Consider the following 25561-nt stretch of genomic DNA (forward strand, 5'->3'; position numbering starts at 1 on the left):
TAAAAACTGATGCATTTGAATTGAGGCCTGGAGAAGAACATTGAAAGTACGATGGACTGCTACAAGGACAAACCCATCTGTCTTGGAAGAATGTTCCTTAGAGGCAAGCACGGCGAGACTTTGTCTCCTATACTTTGGACATGTTGTCAGGAGGGACCAGTCCCTGGGGAAGGACAGCATGTGAGACGGATTAACACACTCACTGCAACAATGGGCTCAGAGGCAGGCCTGCGCAGTGTTCCATCTCCGGCGCATGCACAGGCTCACTATGGGCTGGAACTGACTCTATGGCACCTGACAATGTCCCGGTTAATCCTCACAACAGCTTTAAAATAGATGACCTTCATTTTAAAGATAAAGAAAATTAAGGCGTAGAGATTAGGAACCTGCCCAAGGTAACAGTTGGTAAATAGTAGAGTAAAATTCAAACTGACTTCAATTTGAATTTTTAAAGTGATATGCTAAGGATTATGTAATGTTAATTGCATGCACACTAATGCAGGTAAGGTTTAATGCATTTTATAATATTTATATATTTAATGCAATTTAATAATATAAAAGTTACAAAACCCACAAAACTTTCTCATTTGCAACATATTCACATTATCACATATCTTATAAAAGAAAAATTTAAGCTTACAAATAAGTTGAAGATAAAAACTTATCTAGTCCACAAGTTTTATGGTTCAGTCATTTGAGTTAAAAATTTGGTTATCCTGCTTTATGCAAACATTTAATAAAACTAATGTTAAATGGAATATAATAATTTATACATCAATGGAATTACATTGAGAAATCAGAAGTCACTGAACATTCAGTATCTACTAGTACTACAACCGAAATATTACGTATTTCTTTATACTTGAGTAACAATGAAAGAAACTCTGCTTCATGTTTGGAGAAGAAATTTGGAAAACCTTGCAATAAGGATGAGAAGCATTTATATTTGACCTTTACTTTCAATGAAAAGTAAAGCTGGTGTCTCCACATTCATATAAATATTCATGAAAGGTGTTCCTAGCACTGTTTTTTGGACATAGCAATTGCCTGTGGAGTTTTCAAGAAAACCAAAATCAAGGCCACGTACAAATAATCAAACCTACTGCCACGGAGTAGAGCTGCCTCAGGGGTCCCCAAGGCTGGAAATCTTTACAGAAGCAGATGGTCTTAGCTTCTATTCAAGAGTAGCTGGTGGGTTTACCGACTGACTGGCCTCTTGGTTAGCAGTGAAGCTACTTTACCCACTGAGTCACTACGGCTCCTTTAATGGCCCTTTAAAATACAGATTTAATTGGTATAAGGTAGGCCTTGCACATGTGGAATATTTTAAAACTACCTACATGATTCTAATGTGAAGAAAAGCTTGCAATGGACTATCTTAGGGTACAGCTTGCTTTGTTTGTAGTGGATTAATAGCTATTTGAAAGGGTGGAGAGTTCCTTTCAGTTGAAAATTAATACTGAAAAGTGATATTCTATTTTCCCAGATCTGGAGCGATGACAAGCATAATTCCCAAACCAATTGACCATCAAGTTTAGTGCAACACAAAGAGAGCCTATGAGGCAGAGTAAAGCTCCCCCTGTGCATTGCTGAGGCTGTAAATCTGGATGGGAGCTAAAAGCCTCATTTTTGGGTTTTGAACTACTGACCTTGCAGTTAGCGGTCACATGTGTAATCCACTACACCTCCAGAGATCCTGACAGTAAAAAAAAAAACCAAACACCATCCTCACTGCCAGTGAGTCGATACAAACTCATATCAACCCTATAGGACAGGGTAGAATTGCCCATATGAATTCCCGAGGAGGTAACTCTTTATCACAGTACAAAGTCTTGTTTTTCTCCGACAGAGTGGCTGGTGGTTTTGAATTGCTGACCTTGTGTTTAGCAGCCCAAAGAGTACCCACGTTGCTACCAGTCACTACGTAAGTACCCTTTGAATGAACACACGAGTACCTTATCATTCTTTTATTACAGTTTATCTTTAGTAGGCACATGAGCATAAGAATTCAAAAGATTTTTTTGGAAAAGAAAATGATTGAATCAATTGGGATAAATGCTTACGACAAAACATAATCTTACACATAGTGTGTGTGTGGACATGTTATATATTTATGAGGGGATTTCAAAAAGTTTATGAAAATAATTTCATTATCTTTTCATTTCATTTCTCCATAAACCTTTCAAAGCCCCTTTTAGGAACTCATACATGCATAGTTTAAAAATACATACATACACATATATATAAATAGACCAAAACCAGAAAAATATACAAAAGACTGCAAGTTGAGCAGTTGAGAATTGTCTTCAATTATTTTTCACATTCTTATACTAAGAAACAAAATAATCTTAAGTTACTAGCATTTTAGCTAATTATGCATAAGCACACGTTCAGATAGGTTTTCTTTTAAAAACAGAATTATAGCTGAATCTTAAACACAAGTCAATTTTCAAAATTCAAGTAAATAAAGTCCTTATATACTTCATAATTTTTCCATAGTTCTATTAAAAACATTGTTTCTGGTTAAAATATTTGGATCACTTTTTTCTCTTCTTTGCTTAGTTGAGATTCAGTATTTTGTTAGAAATCTCACATTGAAAATGCATTTATGAAGCTATTTTGACATCTCGACATTGTATTTAGGAAAGCTTTATTAATAATAGACATCCTTTTTAGTATAAAGTTTTCAGATATGGCTTCATTTATCAAAATTTCTGAAGTATATAATTTTTTAGTCAGTATCTTAGACTACGAAACTTTGGTTTTCTTAAAATCAGCATTGGTTGCTTGATTGTAGGTTTGTCACCAAAAAGTGCTGCTTCACTCTCTGTGGTAGGAAATCTTTTCTGGTATATCAAAGGGTATTCCTTCTGAAACTTAAATTGGAGTTGAGAAATTAGAGGAGGTTTAACACTACATCTCACTGGCTGATGGCAGTCCTCGACATTTTATCATACATTCGTTCCCTTTACAAAGAGGCATTCGCGGGAGCAGTCTGCTTTCTACTTTGTCCCAATCACCCTGCTTTTATTACATGTGAATTCTGTACAACCCGAAATCTCAGTGCTGGCATTCTTGGATTTGTTCTGCTGAATCATGCCTACCCTGCCTCCTCCGACCCACTGATCTGTTTCCTTCTCATTTATAAAGCCTACAAAGGTCAGAGTATGTAAGTCACGCAAAGATACTTAGTAGACATCAAATCTTGTAACTGCCCTGCTAGAGGAACTCAAGCATAATTATCGGAGACAAAAGTAAGTAGTAAAGGAGAGTATATACTTTAAAATGATACATTGATTCTATAATCAATAGCATAGTAAGAATTGATGGATAAAATGATTTGAGAATTAGCTTATCCTCTTACCTGTTTTAGTTTTTTTCTCTTCTCCTTTAGAGGCAAACTATTGTTTTTAATAATATTCTCTAAAAGTTCTGCAATTGCAGCTTGAGAGGTAGAAATTTTTTGTTCATCAAACTCTTCAGCACTTATTTGCTTACAGTATGAGTAAGTTGGCAAAGGAGCAATCAGCCCATCTCCAGGGATTTTTATCTGTAATAGACACAATGACACATGGTACAAAGTCACCAATTCTGCTCCTGCTCATATCTGGTGCTACTAGGGTGGAATTAACACCTGTTATTTTACTACCAACGAGATGGTCAGCACATGAGGGAAATGGTGCATTTAGCAGTATGGAGTAATGATCAATCAGTAGGATCTAAATGCTAGTTCCACAACATACTAGTTAGCTTTGTAGCCTTCAAGAAACTAGCTTTTCTGATTTGTTTCTTCAACTGTAAACTGGGAAAGCACGAGCTAATGTAAAATAAAGTACTGTGTATACACGTGCATAAGTCGAGTTTTTCAGCATGTTTTTAATTCGGTTTTGGTGGTAAAATTAGGTGTCTCGGCTGATATTCGAGTCAGCTTATACTTGAGTATATACAGTACTTGGCACATACTAAGCATTGACTTAATTAAGTAAATTATAACTATTAATCTTGTGTTTCATTCTTTTCACTATAAAATCATAATCTAAGTAATATTTTAATTGATTTTGAAACATGAACGTTCCGACTCAGTGAAAGTTTTTTCATTTATTGCTTTGGAGGTCCAGGGGAAAGGAAGTGTAGGTGGTTCCTGGAATGGTACGTTAGGAAACATGACCGCAGGTGTGGGTCAGCCGCCAATGGAATAGAACAGATTCTACTGTTTTTGGCTAGTTAGCACTCCTTCTCTCCGTTTAGAGCAGCTTCTTTCCAGTCTATTCCCACTCCCCTCACTTTCTTTGAAGAGTGAATTCTCCTCTACTGCCAACCAGAGTATGCACACGCTGCCTACTACATTCCATTCACTCTCAACTACCCAAGGATGAGCATTTAACTCAGATGGGCCAGAGTCCACACCTAGGACTTTCACAATGACAGGTCAAAGGGTGGTTTTCACTCAAGGGTCTTTTAAAGCCACATACCCTACCATAGGAAAGAGGAATTTGCAAACACAAAACCCAAAGGAAAAAATGACAGAAACAGACAAGATGGAATTTGACTACATTTCTGACTTTTAAAAGGCTGAGCTGATTAAGTCCTCTTTATTTAGGGGAATTTAAAATGAGTTTCTAGGTGCAATTGGCTAATGCAGAGAATCAATAATACCTACCTGACCCTTTCTTAAGTAGTCAAGGTGTTTCTCCACTGCAGTATGTAAGTAAGAGGGTACTTGAAGAATTTCCTGATGATGATCCATTAAGAACGAAACTAATCTTGCAGCAAGAAGCTCATCAAGATCGACTTCTTCTGCACAGCACAGCACACAACGAGAAAATGTCTGTATCATCTAGAAACATGGAAACCTATTGCTTTATATACAGAAACATTAAGTTTCATCAGTAGATCAGTAATTTCAGGTAGCATGTTAAAGCCCTGAGATAAAGTGATAAGCAGTTTAAACTGAGGCCAATAATTTATTACAGTTAGGTAAGAATGTCTGCAATGCTTCAGTCCCCTTTTTTCTTAGTATAATTCCCAAAAGATTAAACAAAGCCTTAGGCTTTTCTTTAATTTTGTCACTATTTTATCAGTCTGTACCAGATGTCCCATTAATTCCTTATAGATATAAGTTGTTAAATTTGAAGATTACTGCAGAACAATGGGTTATGCTTACTCTCACACAGAAAATGACATTGAATATACAATATATAGAACTCATCAGCAGTTGCAAAATTGGTATCATTTATCTTTTCAAAGGCAGAAAATTAGATTTGAATGTTTATTCCATAAGTTTTTAAATGCAGTACAGAACATATACATTGTTTAATGCCATCTTGAGGAATCTTCAAATTCTGGATAATTTTTTCCCCTCAATACTGGTTTATATTCATTTAATGCAATACAAACTCACATACATTTGTACTAAAATAATTAGAAAATTAGACATTTATTTTAAGCATTGTGTGCATAGTAAGTGATTATACATACTTACTGAACTATTTTTGGTTTTACTACTACGCATTAGGCTTTTTTTTTTTGTCTCTGTATAAGAATCAGACCTAAGTTATTTTTTCCCGGTATGTTAGCACTGGGGAACTCATCTACTCTCCTAACTTCACCTACTACCTCTAGCTGTTTTGATTGGACCTTTTTATGAAGGTTCAAGTCTCACCCTAATGATACTAAGACATGTATATTACTGAGAAAATTTGTCTGGAGCCAAAATTTCCACAGTGTCCACACATTCCCACCGAACAGACTAGCACAAGGCAACAGAACGTGGTCTGGCAGACTGGCTCAATCACTGTGAAATAACAGAGGATAAGCGAACAGCAAAGTCAAAGCTAGCTATGAAGCCCAGAACATGGAAGTGCAACAGACTGGGCACAAATGATTAATGAAATTGCAGAGATTTTCTAATCTAAGAATCAGAGAATTCAAGTCAAAGACACTACTGGACTAAATCTCAACCGCCGCCCCCAAACCTTCACTGCCATCACGTCAACTCTCAGGGACTTTACGGGCTGATTAGAAGGGCCTCTGGGTTTCAGAGGCTGTAAATCTCATGGAAGCAGCAAGCTTCATCTTTCTTCAGAGGAGCAGCTGGGGAAGTTCACACTGTCTGTCCACCTGACGTCAACAGTCTAACGTGCAACCCAATACACCAAGGCTCTTTCCCACCACCATCGGACTTCGAAATGACGCTTCTATTTTGGGTTTATGAGCTTGTAAGGCTTCTATGAATTAGAATTGGTTCAACAGTGGGTTTGTTCTTTTGGGTGCTTTCCTTCAGAAATGAACTTACCAGTGATCTTGTACCCATTGCCTCATGGAGTCTGGGCATATCAACATTTTGACTCATACGCGAAATCATACGCATTAAAAGTTGAAGCTTTCTACGATTCGGTGGGGGGAGTAACAAGCAACACAACTGTAGAGCATCGATGGCGACTCTCTCTAAATGAGGCTGCAGCAAACCTAGAGGGTAAAGTTACCCCAAAAAGGAAGAGGACAATATCACCAAGGCCTTTAACTCATGCTAGCATAGAGAGAAGGTGAAATAAAGTTAAATAAGGAGAGCAAAATCACATGTTCGTATTTTCTTTTGATGACTATTTCTACAAACTACTGTTCTACAAATGAAACCATGATTTTCTCCAGAACCTATTTCCAAGTGTCAGAATTGGCTCCTTTACTTATTATAAAGAGTGATTCAAAATAAGTGAAACCAAAGGAAAAGATAGTAAGTGCTTTAGGTAACTAGAATAAATCTTAGTCATGCCATGAAAAAAGTCTTTTAGAATAAGAGACCTTTGATTCTACCGGGGGAAAAAATTAAAGCAATTCATTGAAGAAAAATTAGGAAAGCAAAAGATAGGATTAGTAAACACTAAAAGTTAACATTACATGCATTGAAGGCATCAACCTTACTTTGTGTGCCAGCCAACACAGAAGGTGGAGAAAGAGAATTTTCTGAAAGTTCTATTGTGCTTTTGCAGAGTCTTTTACTGAATGTGGCAGGTTCTCCAGGCTGGCTTTCCGTCGCTGTTTGTGCACTTGTGCTGCCTTGTCCAATTTGATTGATATGATCTGGTCTAACGGTAATTTCAGCCACTGGTGTATTGATACAACTATTCTTTCTTGTATAACTTCTTAAAAGCAAACTCTGAGATCTACAAAGCTGTTTTGGCTTGAAGTTCCCATTACATAACTCCTCTTGGTCTTGAACAGTCAAAGTAGAGGTTCTCTTAAAACCAACAGAGAGTGGCTTTTGATAACTCTCCGTTGAATGAAGACTTAAGGGCTGAGGCTCTATAAATGGTTTATTGTTTTGTTTATCTGAATGCACAACAGATTGGTGGAAGACAGTGGAGACATCTTTACTGGAGCTGTATCGCACATCTACAATTCCTTCCACAGAATAGCACCTCGATTTGATGTTAAAAGATTGAGCATGCATACTACTCAAGCCTATTAAATTGTGACAGCTTCCTCCCATTATGTTAGCACTGGCTCTTCTGTTTCTTAAATTAACTGGTTGCATTTTCTTAGCACATCTTTCTTTACATCCTTGACCACTTATTGTCACTTTTTCTGTAGAAACGGATTCATCCTTGTTTTTGTCTTTATGAAGCAGACTGAGAAGAAGGCATTCAGTTGATTTGAAGGAATTCAAACTAGGTAAGTGAAGGGCTTGTGAAGACAGTGGATCATCTTTCATTTTAGGTATCCCATGGGGTCTATGTGAAACTGTGATGTAGCCACAAACAACTACCAGGAAATGAAACAAAAATTAAGATGCAACCGTATGACAGTGGACAAAAATAAAACAAAACAATAGTAAAGTGAAAAATAAGCATCACTATGGTACTTATCGCACATTGTTAGTAAAGTACAAATAGCAGTTTAATTCAGAAGCCACTTAAATTTTTAAGACACATGCAACAAACATTCAGTTACAAGCGTGCGCATCTGATTAGAGGTTTTCCCACTTGATATGATATAAATAACTGTAAAAATGCTTTCAACAAACACTTAGCAATACTTATACAGAACCCAAGGGGAGAATACGTTTAGTACTGTGTTCCTAATCAGACACTTTTTGACCTAGTTTCTATTCAGCCCTTGATAGGCCGAAGCCATGTGTGACAGACGCCTTGGACTTTAGACTCTGTCCTTTCAAGGCTCACAACATCCTTCCTAAGCCACACACACCAGAAGGACTCCACTAAACGAACTGGCTTTACCTCAAACTCACCTGCAGCAAATTTAAGGAAATGATTATCCCTTGGACTCAAGGCTGAAAATGCCCTGGGGTGAGAAGAAACTGATGACTGCTACGCCAACATTATGGAATTGCTGGTCACTGCACTTTGGTTTGGATCTCTTGCTTTGAAGATGCCCAGTGGATGGTGTCCGTCAACTACCACATAGTTACTATTTTAATGACCTCTTCTTGCTTTATTATGACATTTATTAATCTGGGAGGCAAGGATCTATCTTTGGGAATGAGTGTGGAAATTTTTGCCCTATCCCCAACCCCCATTGTTTATGTAAATCGTATCCAGTCATTTAAGAGTTTAATCTGTACATGCCAATAATTCATGTATTGTGGTGTGGGGGAAATTTCTTTCTCCAACAATTCAATGTATTGGACTAATAAAATGCATAGAGAAAACTCTGCTCTCAGTTTATAAGAATTAGATACCTTTTCATTCTAACTGCAATATTATGATTGAAAAATAATTCAGTCATCTTCATATTTCCTCATACTTTTAGACATTTTTAATTATAGAAAGCTTGAAAACTTTAATAAAATAGTAAGTAAAACTCTATACATACCCAAAATATTCACAAATAATTCATAAAATTCAAAGGTAAGTAGAGGTTCAGGGAGATTGAGAAAATAATCTGCAATTGTTCTGAATACATCTCGTTCAAATCCAACATAAGTTGGGTTATTCACATCATTACTTCTTGGCCCTAAGAAGTAGAAGGCAAAAAACATAGGCAGTCTATATATAGACACACACACACACACCAAAGCATAACCAAACCCACAATTATAGGATTGATTCTGAAACCACAGGGAAGAATGGAACTGTTCAATAGGGTTTCCAAGGCTATAAACTCTCTGAAGGCAGACTACGTCATTCTTGTCCCGCAAAGTATCTGGTAGGTTCAAATGGACCTTTCAGTAATAATTAACCCATTATACCACCAAGGTGCACTCTCTCTCTCACACACGATAATTTATAATATTTTAAGTATACTTATAAAAAAACATACAACTTTTCTTTCATGGAAGAACTGACCTTTTAAAACAAATTCTGACACAATCAGAAATTTGAGAGTCATGCATATCTCATTCTTTCTTATTCTCTTTTCACTGGAAATTATTGTAACCAATTTCTAGCATATTATTTTAGTATTGATATATTTGAAAAATTATAACTAAAGCAAAATTTTAAAACATGTTCATACTCTGAAAGTTTTAGAAGTCTCCTTCATAAGCCTTAATTGCAATCTTTTCTTAAAGCAAAGACTATCTGATAATGTAAACAATTCTCTAATTTTTCTCTTGACAAGAGATACTGTCTGACATGAAGCATACTCTCAATCATTTAAAATAATAGCTGTACACTGTTTATTCAAGATTTAAAATTACTGTGAAAATTATGTCAACTCTCAATATAGATCTCATCTTTTTTCATTTGAGAAAACCGAGGCAGAATAACTTGTCCAAAATCAAATATCCCACGGCAGACCAAGGCTAGAATTAGAACTTGGAACAGGTGTGAAGCAAGAACAAGACACAGGACCTTAAATTCCAACAACCTTTGAAATGTGTGCAATGGGCCACATATCAGGATCACCCATGATGTGTGTATTCCTTTATCATATCAGACCCTACGGAGATGATGATAGGAATTTCTATTTTTTAATGTGCAGAAAACTAACCCTTATTGTTTTTTTCACAGAGGTATATGTGCATTGGAGATGAGGGAGGAGTTTGGGGATCTTATACTGCTGATTGCTTCATCTATCTCAGAAGATTACTGTGGAGATTAAATAGAAGTAACAATCTTAATACTGACTAAATGAAACCCTGCCATCAAGTCCATTCTAACTCATCGCCACCCTTTCAGATGGGGGTTTCCAAGGCTACAAATCTTTAGGAGAACACACTGTCTGGTGGGTTTGAACCACTGATTTTTCCATTGACCCAACAATACTTAGCCCTTGTACCACCAGGACTTATTCGCTTAATAATGTCAGAGGACAAAACTGTGATAGATATCACATCCCAATAGAAGTTTATTTTCTCACAATTTAGGAACCAAATATTAACATGTCAGGAGGGTCAATTCCCTCTAGATCAGTTGTTCTCAACCTTCCTAATGCCGATACCCTTTAATACAGTTCCTCATATTGTGGTGACCCCCCAACCATATTATTTTCGTTGCTACTTCAGGACTGAAATTTTGCTACTGTCATGTATTGGGCGACCCCCGTGAAAGGGTTGTTGGACCATCAAAGGGGTCGTGCCCCACAGGTTGAGAACCACTGCTCTAGATGCTCTGCAAGAGAATGCCTTTTCCAGCATTCCTTCATTGGGAGCCTTATCACGCCTGTCTCTCCGGTGGCCACAGGGTTTCTCTTCTTCAATTTTTCTCTTATCAAGACACTTGCCATTGGATTTAGAATCCACTAGGATAAGAAGTCCAGGTGGTACAGTGGGTCACATTGTAGGTTGCTAACCACAAAGTCAATGATTCAAAAAAAAAACCCACCAATCACTTCACAGGAAAAAGATGAGGCTATCAGCTCCCACAACGGTTGACAGTCTCAGAGACCGACAGGGCCAAGTCTACTCTGTCGTTTAGTTCGCCATGTGCCAGCAGTGAATCCATGGGAGCGGATTAGGATAATACAGGATGATCTCTTCTAAAGATCCTCCACTTGATCATATTTTCAAAGGCTCTTTTCACATTCACAGAACATGGGCCTGCATTTTGGGGCTAAGTTGCCACTGAACCCACTATAAATACCAAGTACATAGCAAGCACCATAAAATAATTTGTAAAAAAAATAGATAATCATGCCACAAGAAAGAAAACCAATTTCTTGGAAGTGTTAGGAAGCCTCAGGCCCCATAAAGTCTTTCCTGGGGGTGTCTTATGACAGACATTCAGACTTGCAATATCACCACCATAAACCAAAACCACAGAACTGTTACACACCTTAAAATGACTACACAAATGACTCTAAATAAGTCCAGTCCAATTGTAATCATTTCCTCCAAACTATTATAAGGCACAAATAAGTTTAAATTACATATACTGTGAGGTGGTTTTACAGATAACTTTATCTTGGATTAAACATGGGCACAATTATTTTTACATATCTTTTTTGTTTTTGTGGTTGAATTATTCCATATTTTACTTTGCTTAATGGTGATAGGGACCTATAAACTTCATTATTATTTTTATTATGATTATATATTATGAGGGCGCACCTCCCAAAAAACCTGGAATTCTTTCGAAGCTATGTAGTTAATTTTTTAAAACAGAACAACCTTATCACTTTAAAAGTAGTCTCCATTACACTTAGTATATTTGTCAAATCTGCTATTCCATTCGTGGAAACATTTTTCAAACTCATCTCTTTGGATGGCTGATAGCATCTCCCTCGTTTTTTCACCTCTTCCATGTTGTCAAATCACTGTCCTTTCATGTCCCTCTGCATTCACAGAAATAAAAAGAAGTTGCACGAATAGAAGATGCATGGGGCAAGAGAGGTATGCTGGTTTTTTTTGCCAAAAGCTGGCACACTTGAGATGGCTACATGAGCAGGTGCTTTGTTGTGGTGGCAAAACCAGTCCCCTATCTGGCACAAATCAGGCCTTTGTAGTCACAAACTGTTATGCAATCTTTTCAAAACCTAGAAATAGAAAGCTTGAATAGTCTGATCTGGAGGAATGAACTCCAAATGTGTTCATTGGCCATTTTCGTCAGTTCTGGAAGGTGATGGACGTCTAGGACAAGGTGTATCATCAATCAACATTTCACCTTTTTTGAAGTGAGAAAACCACTCATACTCACTAGTTTTCCCCATAGTACTGTCCTTATAAGCTGTGTTCAATACCACAACAGTTTCTGCGACATTTTTCCCAAGCAGGAAACAAAATTTCACAGCCGCATGCTGTTCTTTTAAATTAGTCATCACAAAAAAACAAGGTTCTAGAAAAATTGCTTTTACAGAAAAATTTATTGTGCCCAGCGAGAACCTTTCAAGAAGATGCCACTGGATGAACTCCCTTAGAGTGACTACTGAAGACTAGCCTCGCGGGCACAATGCGTACTGTGAAAGCCCTGCTCCGCCCAGTGCTCTTCCGGTTTTTTGTGGGCACCCTTTGTAGGTGGGGAATAAAATTTTTTACATTGAAATCTAATAAATAAGGTCTTTGGTACCATCGGTATAAGACTGATTGGGAAGAGAGGAAGATAAAAATTCCTAGTGCAAGTACATAAGAGAAATCCCTGTAAGTATACTTACCTGTGTTGCTAACAGGAATTCAAGGCATGAAAGGGATGGGTGGGTAGATAGATCATATGTTAAAAAATAAATAAGCAAATGATTGTTAAAAACTTTAAGTTTGTTATTAAAACTGTTAACATGAATTGATAAAATGTTTCTGTAAAATTTTTTATTGCAATTTATTGGGTTTTTTTTGCCATATTGATACCTAGTGGACAATAGGTGACAAATACTGAATATTAGTAAAACTCTGTTATACTTTTTAAAACTACTAACTTTATAAGACTGCGAAAAAAAGATTTCAAACTAAAATTAAAAACATATACCATTATACTATAGAGTTACTATGCATCAGCATCGATGCAAGGGCAACAAGTTTTTACCTCTGTGAATCAATAAAACAAAACAAAAAAAAATAAAGTAATTAAGGTTTTAATTAACCCTTAACCCAGGGTATTAAACTACAAAATCAATTATCACTGATCATTGTAGAAAAGTCTCATCAATGAAATGCTAAATCATGATTTGTTGATTAGTGACGTCACTTTTTCATAAATATAAGATCCTCATTATGAATATTTAGGAACTCTGAAAAAGTAAAGAAGCATGTTATAAAGCACCTGAATATTAAAATCATTTACAGTGTCAAGGGGACTGAGATGCGCTTTCTGGGTCTTCATTTCTGGATTAGCCATTTCCACTTATGGTCTACTTTACTTCGGATATGCCATTTGGATTCTCTGGGCTTCACTGAGGCAACTGGAATAGATTATACCTTAAAAATCCTTTAAGATCCTTGAGTCAAGGATTTCATGATTTGTGTCGCCTGAGCTATACATGATTGGCTTGCATTATTAAATTTCCTTGACATAGAAAATGTCAAGGAGTATATAACACATTCTACACATAAAGAAATATGACTAGTTCTATTAGACTTTCCTTTAGACAGTAAGAGTAATGATAGTTTAGCCTTATCAGGACTTCTTAACTCACTTTAAAATGTACCTTGTTGAAATTAAATATTATCAACATAAAACATTTATTTAACTTACAATTTGCTAGGCACTTCATAGCAGATAATACCCAGTGAGGGAGGTCATCTATAGCAAAAGGAAAAAAGACATTTTAAAGCAAATAAGTTGCTCTATTAACATATTTTAAATCTTTTACAGTTTTTATCATTGTAAATCATAAAAACACACACACCCATCAGGGCTTAACCCATCAACCACCCCCTAGGAGAGAAGACCTGATACTGTGCATTAATGAGCTTGAAGCTTTGGACACCCTCTGGGGCAGCTCTAATCTGTTCTATGGGGCTCTCTCCCAGTTGGAATAAACTTGATGGTGTGTAACAACATGTAATACAAGGGGTACAAAGTATTGTTATATTTAATAGGACATAGAATTAAGTCAATATAAATATATCTTTAACAATTTGTAGAGTTCTAATGCTCGACTCTTCTCATAATATGTAAAACAACTAGCTACCTCAAATCCAGGACTAATTTAGAAGGCAGTTTCCAAATAAACACCTTCTCTTCAACTGTTTCTTTTCTGTTGATAACTATGCTTTTTGAATATTATTCATTTGAGTAAAACCTGTGAACTATTTTCAATATCAGGTACATGGGGAGCTAGCCATTTATGACTGACTACTAGCCTAAACATTGGCGGTTCAATCACCCCCCCCCCCCCCCCCACGACTGTAGGAAGACCTAGCAATCTGCTTCTGTAAAGATCTTCGACAAGAAACCCTTATGGAGCAGTCCTACTAAGTAACACATGGGGTCACCAGGCATCAAAACGGACTCAGCACTGTGTCTGGCTTTGGTTCCATTCCATGATGAGGCTTGTACAGTCTTTCAATGGACAGTGACTGAAATGTGCTGCATAAAACTCTAGCAATTCTGACACAAGTGCAACACACGTGTTTGACTTTTATGGTTAGAAAGGGTACAAAACTTAGATGAGAATATATTCTATTAAGGATGCTGTTCTAGATAATAAAAACCGATCCAAAGCCACATTCAGATGCACCCTAAATTCATCAGAACTCAGCAGGTTTGATGTATATTTTGTTCCCATAATTAAAAATCTCAAAGATCTTGCCCACAGAAACTCAAGGTCATGCATGCCAGTTAATGCTATGAGAAAGATAAGTCAACTTTTAAAAATAACATTCTCTGTTACTATTTTTACCATCTAGGTTTCCTAATGTACGTGACTTGAATTTTTTTCCTGATTTTCTTGTATTATATCTGAAATCAAAACACTAGGCAAATATGAAACAAAACACTGACTCCATAGAGAAGTGCCCCCACAAGATTTCTGAGGTGGCGATCTTCATGAAAGCAGATTGTCTGTCATATCTTTCTCTCAGAGTAGCTGGTTTTATATCAATGCTCCTCTACGGAGTCCAGTCTGCACCCCAATGTGTAGCTACAACTTTAAGTCAAACTAAAAGCAAACCCCTCGTGTGCTTTAACCACTGCACCATCGCACCCGGTTTCCCACATAACAGAACACAAGTCAGTGCCCCTTACAACCTAGTGCTAGATCCTGAACTTGTTATTGAAGTTTTATGCATATATTTTGACCCTAGCAAATTTGAATTTAACTATTCATGCAGACTCCGAGAAAGCGCAAACTATTCAGTTCCTGGCACCCTGACGGTCTTCACTAAAATAATATGGCTTATTATACTTGTGTGCCTTTTGAATGTCTGGCATCTTTTTTAAAAAAATGTGTGAATCACCCAGAGCTAAAATATTTCTTTTAATAGCATGAATAACATTCACTTAAAATGTTCCCCTGTGTTGATTTAACAATAGCCTCCTGAGCTTCTCCAATTAAAGAATCCAACTTACAACTTTCTACCCTTACTATATCTACAACCTTTGTTAGCAAGTTTGAAAAGACTGATTTATTTTGTTATGCATGTTTCATTATACCAACCTGATTTGTCTTGTAATATGACTACTCCATGTTTACTTGTATTGGTCATGTTATACATGATATATTGAGGAAGTACTTGTCTTGGATTTATGACTTCTTCTAGGGATGATACACCTAAAATAGTTTGTAGGCTAAATGAAAGAAGAAAAGAAAAACAATTTTTCCCCACAAAATAAGTTGTGTGGAACACAAATGTTTAATTGTACGACTGGTGCACAAGCAAATAAAGGCATCAAATGTTTTCCTTTTATTTGAACAAAACCTCTAAGACTGATATTTACTATCTATTTTAAATTATATTACTAGCAATGATCTATGGAGTCCAGTATGTACCCAACTGTACAAACTACAATTCTGGTTCAAACAAAAAGCAAATCCTATGTAAATATTCTATTTCTATTATTCTAGAGCTTTAGCAAGAACATTTAAGAAACATTATGTATATGAAATTCTATATCTTAAGGATTAATCTGATTTTTCTTATGTGCCCATTTTGATGAAAATGTTACTCTAACAACCTCAGCACCCCAGGAACTTGGTTATAGCTTACTAGATCAGTAGAATATATCTCCAAGCTTCTTCTACATCTTCCTGTCTTATTTCTCTGTTATCAACTGTGTTTTCTTGATCTTCATTCATTATTTCATACATCATTTTCTCTGTATTTTCCTAAAAAAAAAAAAGAAGAAAAAAAGAGTTACTTGGTTTAATCTGTTATATATAAATTATGGAATTATTGAACAGACACTGTCTGCCGTATTTAGAAATTCTATTAAAATCACTCCATTGTGGGAATTATGCAAGGCAAGGGTCACAAGAAGACTCATGTTGAATATGGTAATGGGGTTTTATGTTTGGTAGCTGTCTCCCTATCCTGCACGTCAATTTAAACCAAAACTTATTTAAAACATAAATAATGCCTCAAGTATGCCGCGTTACCATTTTTATCACCAATTCTTTGTCTTCCAAACATATCTTCAAAAAAATTAAAATAGAAAGTGAGAGATTTTAGTACTGGCTTTAAATAGTTTTTAAAATTTTTCTTTTAAAAAATTAAAATTTTACTGATGCTTAGTATTATTATTAATAAATTATACTTAGGTTGGTGACTAGTAAGACTGTTTTACCTGAGAGGAATGTAATCCATGCTTTTTAGGAGTTCTATGCGATAAATTTCGTAATTTGAAAATATTATCCTTGGAAAAGTTCTCTATGCTGTTTTTTCTCAGTTCTGGATGCCTTCTTGGAAGAGTTTTAAGTGGAGAAGTTGCAGGAAATCTAGTTTAGAAATAACATGCAATTAATTAATGTGAGATCAGAAACAAATTTTTGGAGCCATTTAAAAAACACAGAAACAACCTGATTTATCCTACCAATGAATGGAGATGCTACAACATACATCAATTTTCCAATTAAATCTTTCTCAATGTGTAATATTTTCCTGCTTTCTTTAATATAATGCACATACTTTAATTCTGTTCCTAAAACTTTGTTATTAGGCACTGTCAAGCTGAACTTGACTCATCATGAGCCTATGTGGCAGAGCAGGACTGCTCCCTAGGGTTCCCGGGCTTTCCTAGCTGCGGAAGCTCACTGTCATGTCTTTCTTCTGTTGCCATTTCCAGGCTTCACTCTATGTTGCTCCCATGGATTATAGTGTTCTTTCCTCCCTTTGTTTTATAATAAAATATTCCAAAGACACAAAAGTAGGGAGAATGCAATTTAACATCCACATATGAACCCAGAAGCTAGTGTAATTGTAATTTTGTCACAGACTTTCTGTTTTAAAATGAACCTTTATAGATCATTGTTCCCTAGTATTCTTTGCTTATTCCATTCATCCCTTCCCTTCCTAAGGCAAATCAATAATCTATAGTTAGTATATTTCCTTCTTGTTCATGTTTTTACACTTTTAGCACACGTAAGCAAGCTACGGCTTAATGCTTACTTAGTTCACATTTTGGTATCATTTATCAGACATTGCATTTGTACATAGGCTTTAATGCCCTTATACGCTCTGTTGCACCCCTAACATCATAAACTATTTTCATACATTTTCCCTTAAGAGATTTAGTTTTTGTATTTAGGTATTTAATCCATGTACAACTTATTTTTGTGGCCAATACCAAAATGTAAATTTATTCTTTTGCTCATAAATACCTAATTGAACAAACACATAAATTGTAGGATTTTTCTTTAGCCCTTGATTTGTGGGATCCTATCAGTCTCATACTAACTTCCCCTGTATGTGTACGTTTGTTTTTTTCCCTAATATTTAATTGTTTAAGTTTAACTGAAGCCCACCTATCAGGAGTGGCAATTCTTCTGGCTCCAGTTATTTAAAATTGCATTGGACCTTTACATTTCCAAATACATTTTAGAATCTGCTTGTCAAAATCTATAAGAAATTATATATTAGGGATTTAAATGAAAATGCAACAAATTTATGAATTAATTTGGGAATGATCACATTATCTTATTCATGAACAATTTTTCCTCACTGATAACTTGCACATACTGGGTGATTTTATTTCTAGGTACTTTGTAGCTTTATTACTAATCTCAAATATGAGGGTCAGAGACCAGTTGATGAGTTTTTACAGAAATCCAGGTAAGACAGACTAATGATTAAAAAAATAGAAAAGAACATTCCTAATAGTAAGAGAGATGGACTACAATAGAAAGAGATTAGAGAACTAATTAGAATTAAGTAGTATGATTTGAACATTATATTGTTAAAAGGGAAAAGGGGAAAAGAAAAACCCAGCAAATACAGGAAAGAGAGTCCCATTTCCTTATACATGGATAGAGGAAGCTATAATTTAGGTTAGAGGAAGCGAGTAATTTTAATTATGCTATGTTTGAAGTGCCAAGCAAGTAGGCATTTACTAAATGGTTCTAAAGCTCAGGAGAGACATTTGGGTCGGAAATATGGAAGTCATAGGTATAGTCGATGAAGACGGGACATGAGCTTGCCCATGGTCAAGGGTAAAGCCGGACAAGTTCTGGAGCTTGAGGACCAATAAAGCTTACAGAGTGAGCATCAGCCAGGGAGCCCACAGAGATGACGGAGGAAAGCTTTGTGCAGGTTATACGGAGCAGACGATTATTTCAGTCACTCAGCAGCTTGCTTAAATGACAAAAGTGACATAAATCACTTCTGACACACAGGCAGGAATCAATTCCTAAAGCATTTCAATGGAAAAGTACCTATGCTGTAGAGAGCAAACAAACAAAAGATGAACATGAGAACCCAAAGACCTAGTTTAAAGGGTTATGTAACAAGGACTAGCCAATGTGTGAGAGAGAAAGTAAGTACACTGGCCCGAGGGCGTGAGTCTGCAATGCTTCATAGAGCATGATGGGCCAGGGGGGAAAGTATAAATGGACTAGTCTGACAAATGTGCTCAGTATTTCAACGTGAGGACTTTAGAAGGAGCATGATTTGTTGAAGCATGGCCTCAGTTTCCTCATTCATAAAAAGAGGCTAATATTTAAGCCCAATTGACTAGTCTAGAGATTAAATAAGAAAATACCTAAATCACCAAGCAAGCTTTCTGGTAGATGCTAACTGCTTAATAAACACTTTCTAGACTATCTTAAATTATATTACCTTTCATGTTGCCTAAGAGCACCCCAAAACAAACTACTATTGTGTTGATTCCAACTGACAATGACTCGATTTGGGGTTTCCAATGCTTTGAGATCTATAAATTTGTCTCTGTAAATCTAGAATCCATAAAACTAACATTATTAATCAATCCTTGAAATGTGATAGGACTTTCAATATCATAGACTGCTAATATCGCACTCTTTCCACCCAACTCCCTATTTTGTTATGTGTATTATTTCACATTGAACAGATTGAGTTTTAGAGTAATAAACTTTAAGCTCACTAATTTTTCTAAATGGTTTTAAATAGATTAGGAACAGTAACACCTTTAAAGGAAAACACTACTTCTGAAAAAGCAGAGTAAAATAAAATACTACTGTTAAGTACTTCATTTAACAGTCATATTTTCTGATTAGTACCTGAATAGTTGATTGTTGTCATCAAGGTTTTCTGATCCCCATCTGCCTTTGATATCTTCAATGACATGATTCTTAAGAAATTTTCTCAGCAGTTGGATAGTCTGTTGCCTTGTAACTTCAGGACCAAAATTGCTATTATTTCTTAATAGGTCATAAAGCCAATCCACTGCTTCACAAGCTGTGAAACAATTACCATGTTTTTTAAAGTGTTGCCTATGTTTTCTTAGAGGCATTCCTGCCCGAAAAGATGTCTTAACTTCATTCCACTGCAGAACAAGAGAAGGGGGAGGGGGATAAACATTAACAAATCAAATCTCTTAATGACTGCCAATAAATTAGACAAAGAAGTCTTTCATTGCATCTAATTAGTATAAAAGAGCAGCTGATACCAAGGGATGAAGTAGAAAGCAAAGCTCTGAGAATGATGAGGGCAACAAGTGTACAAATTTGCTTGACACAATGGATGTATATATTGATTGTGATAAGGGTTGCAAGAGCCCCCAATAAAATGATTTAAAAAAACACGAAGTTATTAATCTTATTTGTGCTACATAAAATTTTATATTGAATTTTATGAATTCAAATACTGATTTGATTAATTCTAATGCTATTACCATATTTTTCTGTAATAGTTTTTACTACAAACATTCCATAGGATGGTCAACTTACTTTAGAAGTTTAGGAGGAAGGCAGGAGAACTGCCATGCACCTACTTCTAGATCCTCAGGAGGAAAAGCATGTGTCCCTGTGGATGTTTTTAATTAAGGCCTCATGGCAACCCTGTGTGTGCCTCAGAACGTGCTCCATGTGCTTATGAAGGGCAGATTTTCCCGACGTTGATCATCAGGCTTTTCTTTAGAGGAGCCTCGGGGTAAACTTGAACCTCTAATCTTAAAGTTAGAACCAATCAGTGATGGTGGCACTGTGCTTCCTATTTATTATGTCACAGTATTTCTATGAGTAACTACTAGAATTTCTGATTTTATACATAAGAAAAACAAGGCATAGAGAAATCCAGGAATCTGGCCAAGATCACACAGCTAAGTGTTGAAGTCAGGCCATCAGACAGGTTTGATTGACTCAAGAACCTGTACTCTCAACTATTATGCTGGCTAAATAAAACTTCAGCAGGCAATCGCTTTATTGGCAAAAAACCTTAATATTAAAACAAGTCATGTATTTATTTATTTATAGCACTTATGTGAGGATTACTGTTCTGGATTCAAATTCACCTAGAGGCTCCGAAGAAAAATAAGTAAACTGCAAGTGTATTACATATTTATTGACATTTTGACATACCTACATTGAAAAAGATACCAATTGTTTTCAACTTGTCATCAAATCAGCCAAATTTGTTTGTGACAGTTCTAACAGTGAACTATGGAATTAATGGTGCTAAAAAATAAACACATCCGTTTTTAAATTGAATAAATCCTACTTGGTCAAAGAATCTGATTTGTGAACCCTAGATATAAAAACTGCTAGCTTTACTACCACGTGCAACCTACGTGAGCAGACAACCAGGGACGCCGAATCATTCGAAAGAGGATGCAGCCTCAGAGGTGGAGGAAGGCTTATGAACACCCTCTATCGTCACGGCAAGGACGCAAACCTTGCTGGCTGAGAGGGAGAAGGATTGGAAGCGCTTCCTGAGGAAGATCAAGGATGGTTTACCACGCAATGTGAAGCAGACCAAAGTCCTCACAACTGGACCAATAGGTGACAAACGTCATGTAAATGAAGCACAAAGATGGAAGCTGGCCCGGGTTTTGTCCTGCCTCAATCTACAGTCACTGCTAATGGAAGCAGTCACCACGAGATCAAACGATCCACTACATTGGGTAAATTTTCTGCAAAAGATTGCTGTATAGTATTGAGAAGCAAGGTTACCTTGAGGACTAAGTTGTACCTGACTCAAGCCCTGGTATTTTTATTTGCCTCATATGCATGTGGAAGTTGGACACTGACTAAGGGAGACCAAAGAAGAATCAATGTGCATGAATTTTGGTGCCGGTGAAGATTAGTGAATAGTTCCATGGGCTGCCAAAAGGACAATCAAATTTGTCTTAGAAGAAGTATGGCCACAATGCTTCTTGGAGGCAAGAATGGCGAGACTCCCTTTCATACTTTGAACATGCTGTTAAGTGAAACTAGTCCCTAGAGAAGGAAGGACACCATGGTTGGTAAAGTGGAGGGACAGCACAAAAGAGGAAGGCCCTGAAGGAGATGGATGGGCTCAGTGGCTGCATCGATGGGCTCACATGAGAACAATTGGGAGGATGGCCCAGACCACAAAGCAGTGCTTCATTCTGTTGTGCAGAGAGTTGCTACAGGTTAGAACAGAAGTGATAGCACCTAGCAGTAACAAAGGCAACAGCAACAACATCTATCCCAGTGTCACAAGACGAAATTTAAGGGGCAAAAAGACAGTTATTGTTACTTGCTGATGAGTAAATTCCAACTCATGACGACCTGATAGGTTTCTCAGGATTATGACCTTTCAGAATATTGCCGGTCTATCTTCTGGGGAAGGAGGCCTGGTGTAGTAGTGGTTACATGTTGGGCTGTGATCTGCATGGTCAGCAGTTTGCAACCACCAGCAGCTCCAAGGGAGACAGACGGGGCTTTCTATTCCTGTAAGCAGTCTTAGAACCCATGGGGTGGGGGTGGGGTGTACTGTGAGTCAGCTGTGGCTCAATGGCAGTGTGTCTGGTTTTTGGTGCTCTGGAACCTGAGGGCGCTTTCAAACTGCCAACCTTCTGAATAGCAGTCCAGTGCTAAACTGTACCACTCAATAACACTCCCAATACAGTAAATGTTCTTTTCATATTTCTTTTAAAAACATATAGTGAGCTGCTTACTACTGGCCTGGGGACATAGAAGTAAAAAATGGCATGTAATATAAACCCAAAGCAAATTCACTGCCATCTAGCCAATTCTGTCTCACAGGGACCTCATAGGGCAGAGTCAAACCACCTCTGTGGGTTTCCAAGGCAGTAAATCTTTACAGGAGCAAAAAGTGTCAACTTTCTCCTGGGGAGCTCAGGGGGTTTCGAACTGCTGACTTGTGATTAGCAACTCAAGTTGTAACTCACTGTGCTCTCAGGGGCATGCAGTATAGTATAGTTTGTTTAAGAGTGAGCTTAAGAGTCAAGCTGCTAGAATTTGTTACTAGGCTATAGCTCTATTGCTTATTGCTTAATATGACCTTTTGGGCAAGTTGTTTTTCTTCCTGTCTCAGTTTCCTTATTCATAAAATGGGGATAACAGTATTTACCTAACTGATTTGGTGTAAGGATAAAACTAACATACTTACTAGTAACGACTCAGTAAATGCTTTCCTCCAATTTGTCTACTTTTATCCAATGTAATCAATTTGTAAACTATAGTGACCAGATAGATTCATGTGTCTTCCAGTCCTAGATTCTATCACTTATAGGGATTAACACAATCAATATCTTATTGAGCAGCAGACTCCTTGGAGAGAGCATTCTACCAGGAAGATCAGAATTCTCCCAGGCCTGCCACTTAGCCTTTATGCAACTTCAGGGGAGACACATAAGTTTTGTGAGCTGCAGTTTCCATACTGGTAAAATAGGGCTAAAGTACATGCCCATGGCGAGGACACAGAGATGCAGTATGTTAGTGCTTCGTACCACTACAATATACCGTGTTATTGAAATCAAACCATTACAACTAGGTAGAACAGACTAGAACTGGCTTCTAATGATATAAAAAAGGTACAGTCTTTTAGAGAAACTGACTGCCACAACTGTCCCTCAGGGAGCCTCTGAAGGGTGGGAACCACCAATCCTTGGGTCTCCAGCAGAGTGTTTAACAATTGCACCTCCGGGGCTTCTTTAAATGCGTACAACACTGGATAGCTATACACAACCAACCACTACCAGTGGCTACTGATGAAAATCGAACTCACAGCCAGGGAGTAGATCCCACTCAGTGACCCTGCATTTTCCCAGGCTCTCACTCCTGATGGAAATAGAAAGCCTCATCTTTCTTCCCTGAGTGGCTGGCTGCTGGTGGTTATTTATTTATTTTTTTGGTAGCGATCACTTTATTGGGGGCTCTTATAACAATCCATATACCAATTATATCAAGCATAGTTGTACATATGTTGCCATCATTATTTTCTAAACATTTACTTCCTATTTGAGGCCATGGTATCAGTACTTTTCCCCCTCCCTCTCCCCTTGATAAATTATAAATTATTATTTTCATATATTACACGCTGTCTCCCTTCCCCCGTATTTTTTGTTGTTTCTCACCACCCTCGGCACTCCCCCCCACCCCACCCCCAAGGGCCGATGATTAAGTGTCCATCATTGCAATCAGTATCCCTTCTCCCCTCTTATCCTCATCTTCCCCTTCCCCTCCTGGTATTGCTGCTCCCATTTCTGTTACTGAGGGGTTAAGCTGAACTGGATCTAGGGCTGTGTGCTGAGCTCTTATCTGTACCAGTGTACAAGCTCCGGTTTAGCCCCAAGTGAAAGGCACGACTAGGGGCATGATCGTGGGGGGAGGGTGGGGGTGAGGAAGCCTCAAGGAACTAGAGGAATCTTGGGTATTTCATGGGAGCTATACTGAGCTTAGTTGACTTATCCCTTCCTTGTGACCCTCCTGTGAGGGGATGCCCCTGCTGGTGGTTTTGAAATGCTGACCCTGTGGCTGGCAGCCAATGTGGAATCCACTGTGCCACCATAGCTCCGTAGTGACACTCCAAAAAACACTCTCGCTGCCACTGAGTTGATGCTGATTCACAGCGACCCTACAGGGCAGGGTAGAACTGTAACTGCTTACAGGAGTAGAAAGCCACGTCTTTCTCCCCCCAGAGCCCTGGAGGTTTCGAACCCCACCAGGGCTCCTGATAAAGACTGGTAGATACTTCCAACTAAACGCGCCAGGCCCAGCAAAATGATGCCGTCACATTAGCCCCCAAAGTGGTTCTCAAACTTCCTAATGCCCTGACCCTTTCATACAGTTCCTCATGTTGGGGTGCCCCCCCCACCATAACATTATCTTCGTTGCTACTTCATCACTGTCATTTTGTTACTGTTATGGATCGGCGACCCCTGTGAAAGGGTCGTTCGACCCCCATTTGACCCTACAAAGTTTGGGGACTCATTCGGATCCACTGGCTGATCCTGGCGGGGTAAAGGCGTGGGGAGCGGGGACAATCCAGCAATCCCTGGGGTCCCCGGAGAGGGCGCAGCTCAGCCTCTTCCTGGCTGTCCCCAAGGGCCTTAGCTGGCAGGGAACCCTGGTGGGGCGGTGGTTCAGCGCGCGGCAGCTAGCTGCAAAGTCAGCAGTTCGAACCCACCCGTCACTCGCGGGAGTAAGGACGCAGTCAGCTCCAGTATAGGGGCCGCGTCAGCCCACGTTATGGGGCGGCTCTCCCGCATCCTCCCAGGTCGCTAGCAGTGGGAACGGATTCTCTGCGCGGGTTTTTCTTTTTCATCGAACCACGGGGCTTCTGGATCTGGCCCTCCGACCAGGCGACATTTACAAACGGCCCCTGCCCGGCTGGCAGATCTCGCCGTCCGGCGGCGACTTACCAACTTGGTGGCCCGGTAAGGTCCGGGAGGCACACCCGGATTCTCCATTCTGCCCACGGGACCCAGAGCCCGTCAGGGTCCCGGGCCGTCCTCGGCTCGCCGCCCGGAGGTGCACACGCACGGCCGTTGGCCCCGCCGCGGGTTTGAAACGCCGAAGGCGCCGCGGATTGGCCGGGCCGCCGGGTCACGTGACTCCGCCCCGCCCCGGAGTCGGCGCGGGGGCGGCGGTCGGCGTGGGCCCAGCGCGGCGTGGGGCCGGAGCGGGACGTAGGCTGAGGGGGTTCCGCTCGGGCCGGCGTGGCGCGGCGAGTGAGCGGCTGGCGGCTGGCGGCGGCGGGCCCGTGGGGGGCACGGACTTGGCCTTCCCCCGGCTCCGCTTCTCCCCCTGGTGGTCGCTGGCGGGGCGGAGGTAGGGTCCCGGGCGCGGAAGGAGCTTTCAGTTGCACACAGCCTAGTGTGGAGCAAACAGC

At 38.6% G+C, this 25561-nt stretch overlaps 1 protein-coding gene across 3 annotated transcripts; it reads right to left on the reverse strand.

The window, feature by feature from the left end:
* Positions 1-552: 552 nt before the first annotated feature.
* On the reverse strand, positions 553-25561 carry DEPDC1 (DEP domain containing 1). Of its 3 annotated transcripts, XM_075557287.1 has the most exons (12): positions 25092-25353; positions 19522-19787; positions 16617-16767; positions 16040-16158; positions 15490-15620; positions 13584-13631; positions 8833-8973; positions 6922-7761; positions 6296-6468; positions 4661-4837; positions 3365-3550; positions 559-2876 (listed from the first exon to the last, which is right to left on the reverse strand). In XM_075557287.1, exons 1-12 carry the CDS (start codon positions 25137-25139, stop codon positions 2736-2738), a joined length of 2421 nt encoding a protein of 806 aa, XP_075413402.1. In that variant the 5' UTR covers positions 25140-25353; the 3' UTR covers positions 559-2735. The 3 variants fall into 3 exon arrangements, with proteins under 3 accessions (XP_075413403.1, XP_075413402.1, XP_075413404.1); XM_075557288.1 differs by lacking the exon at positions 19522-19787 and having other exon boundaries at positions 553-2876; positions 25092-25561; XM_075557289.1 differs by lacking the exon at positions 6922-7761 and having other exon boundaries at positions 567-2876; positions 25092-25297.

The sequence above is a fragment of the Tenrec ecaudatus genome, chromosome 1, assembly GCF_050624435.1.
Source record: "Tenrec ecaudatus isolate mTenEca1 chromosome 1, mTenEca1.hap1, whole genome shotgun sequence".
Classification (NCBI taxonomy): Eukaryota; Metazoa; Chordata; class Mammalia; order Afrosoricida; family Tenrecidae; genus Tenrec; species Tenrec ecaudatus.

Excerpts from the sequence above, each read along its gene's own strand:
- DEPDC1 (XM_075557287.1), bottom strand. The coding sequence starts at position 25,139 with ATGGAGAATCCGGGTGTGCCTCCCGGACCTTACCGGGCCACCAAGTTG. Across the intron at positions 4,838-6,295 it reads CAATGGGTACAAGATCACTG|ATGATACAGACATTTTCTCG; the intron begins GTAAGTTCATTT and ends CCATGTTTCTAG. Across the intron at positions 3,551-4,660 it reads ACTACTTAAGAAAGGGTCAG|ATAAAAATCCCTGGAGATGG; the intron begins GTAGGTATTATT and ends TGTCTATTACAG.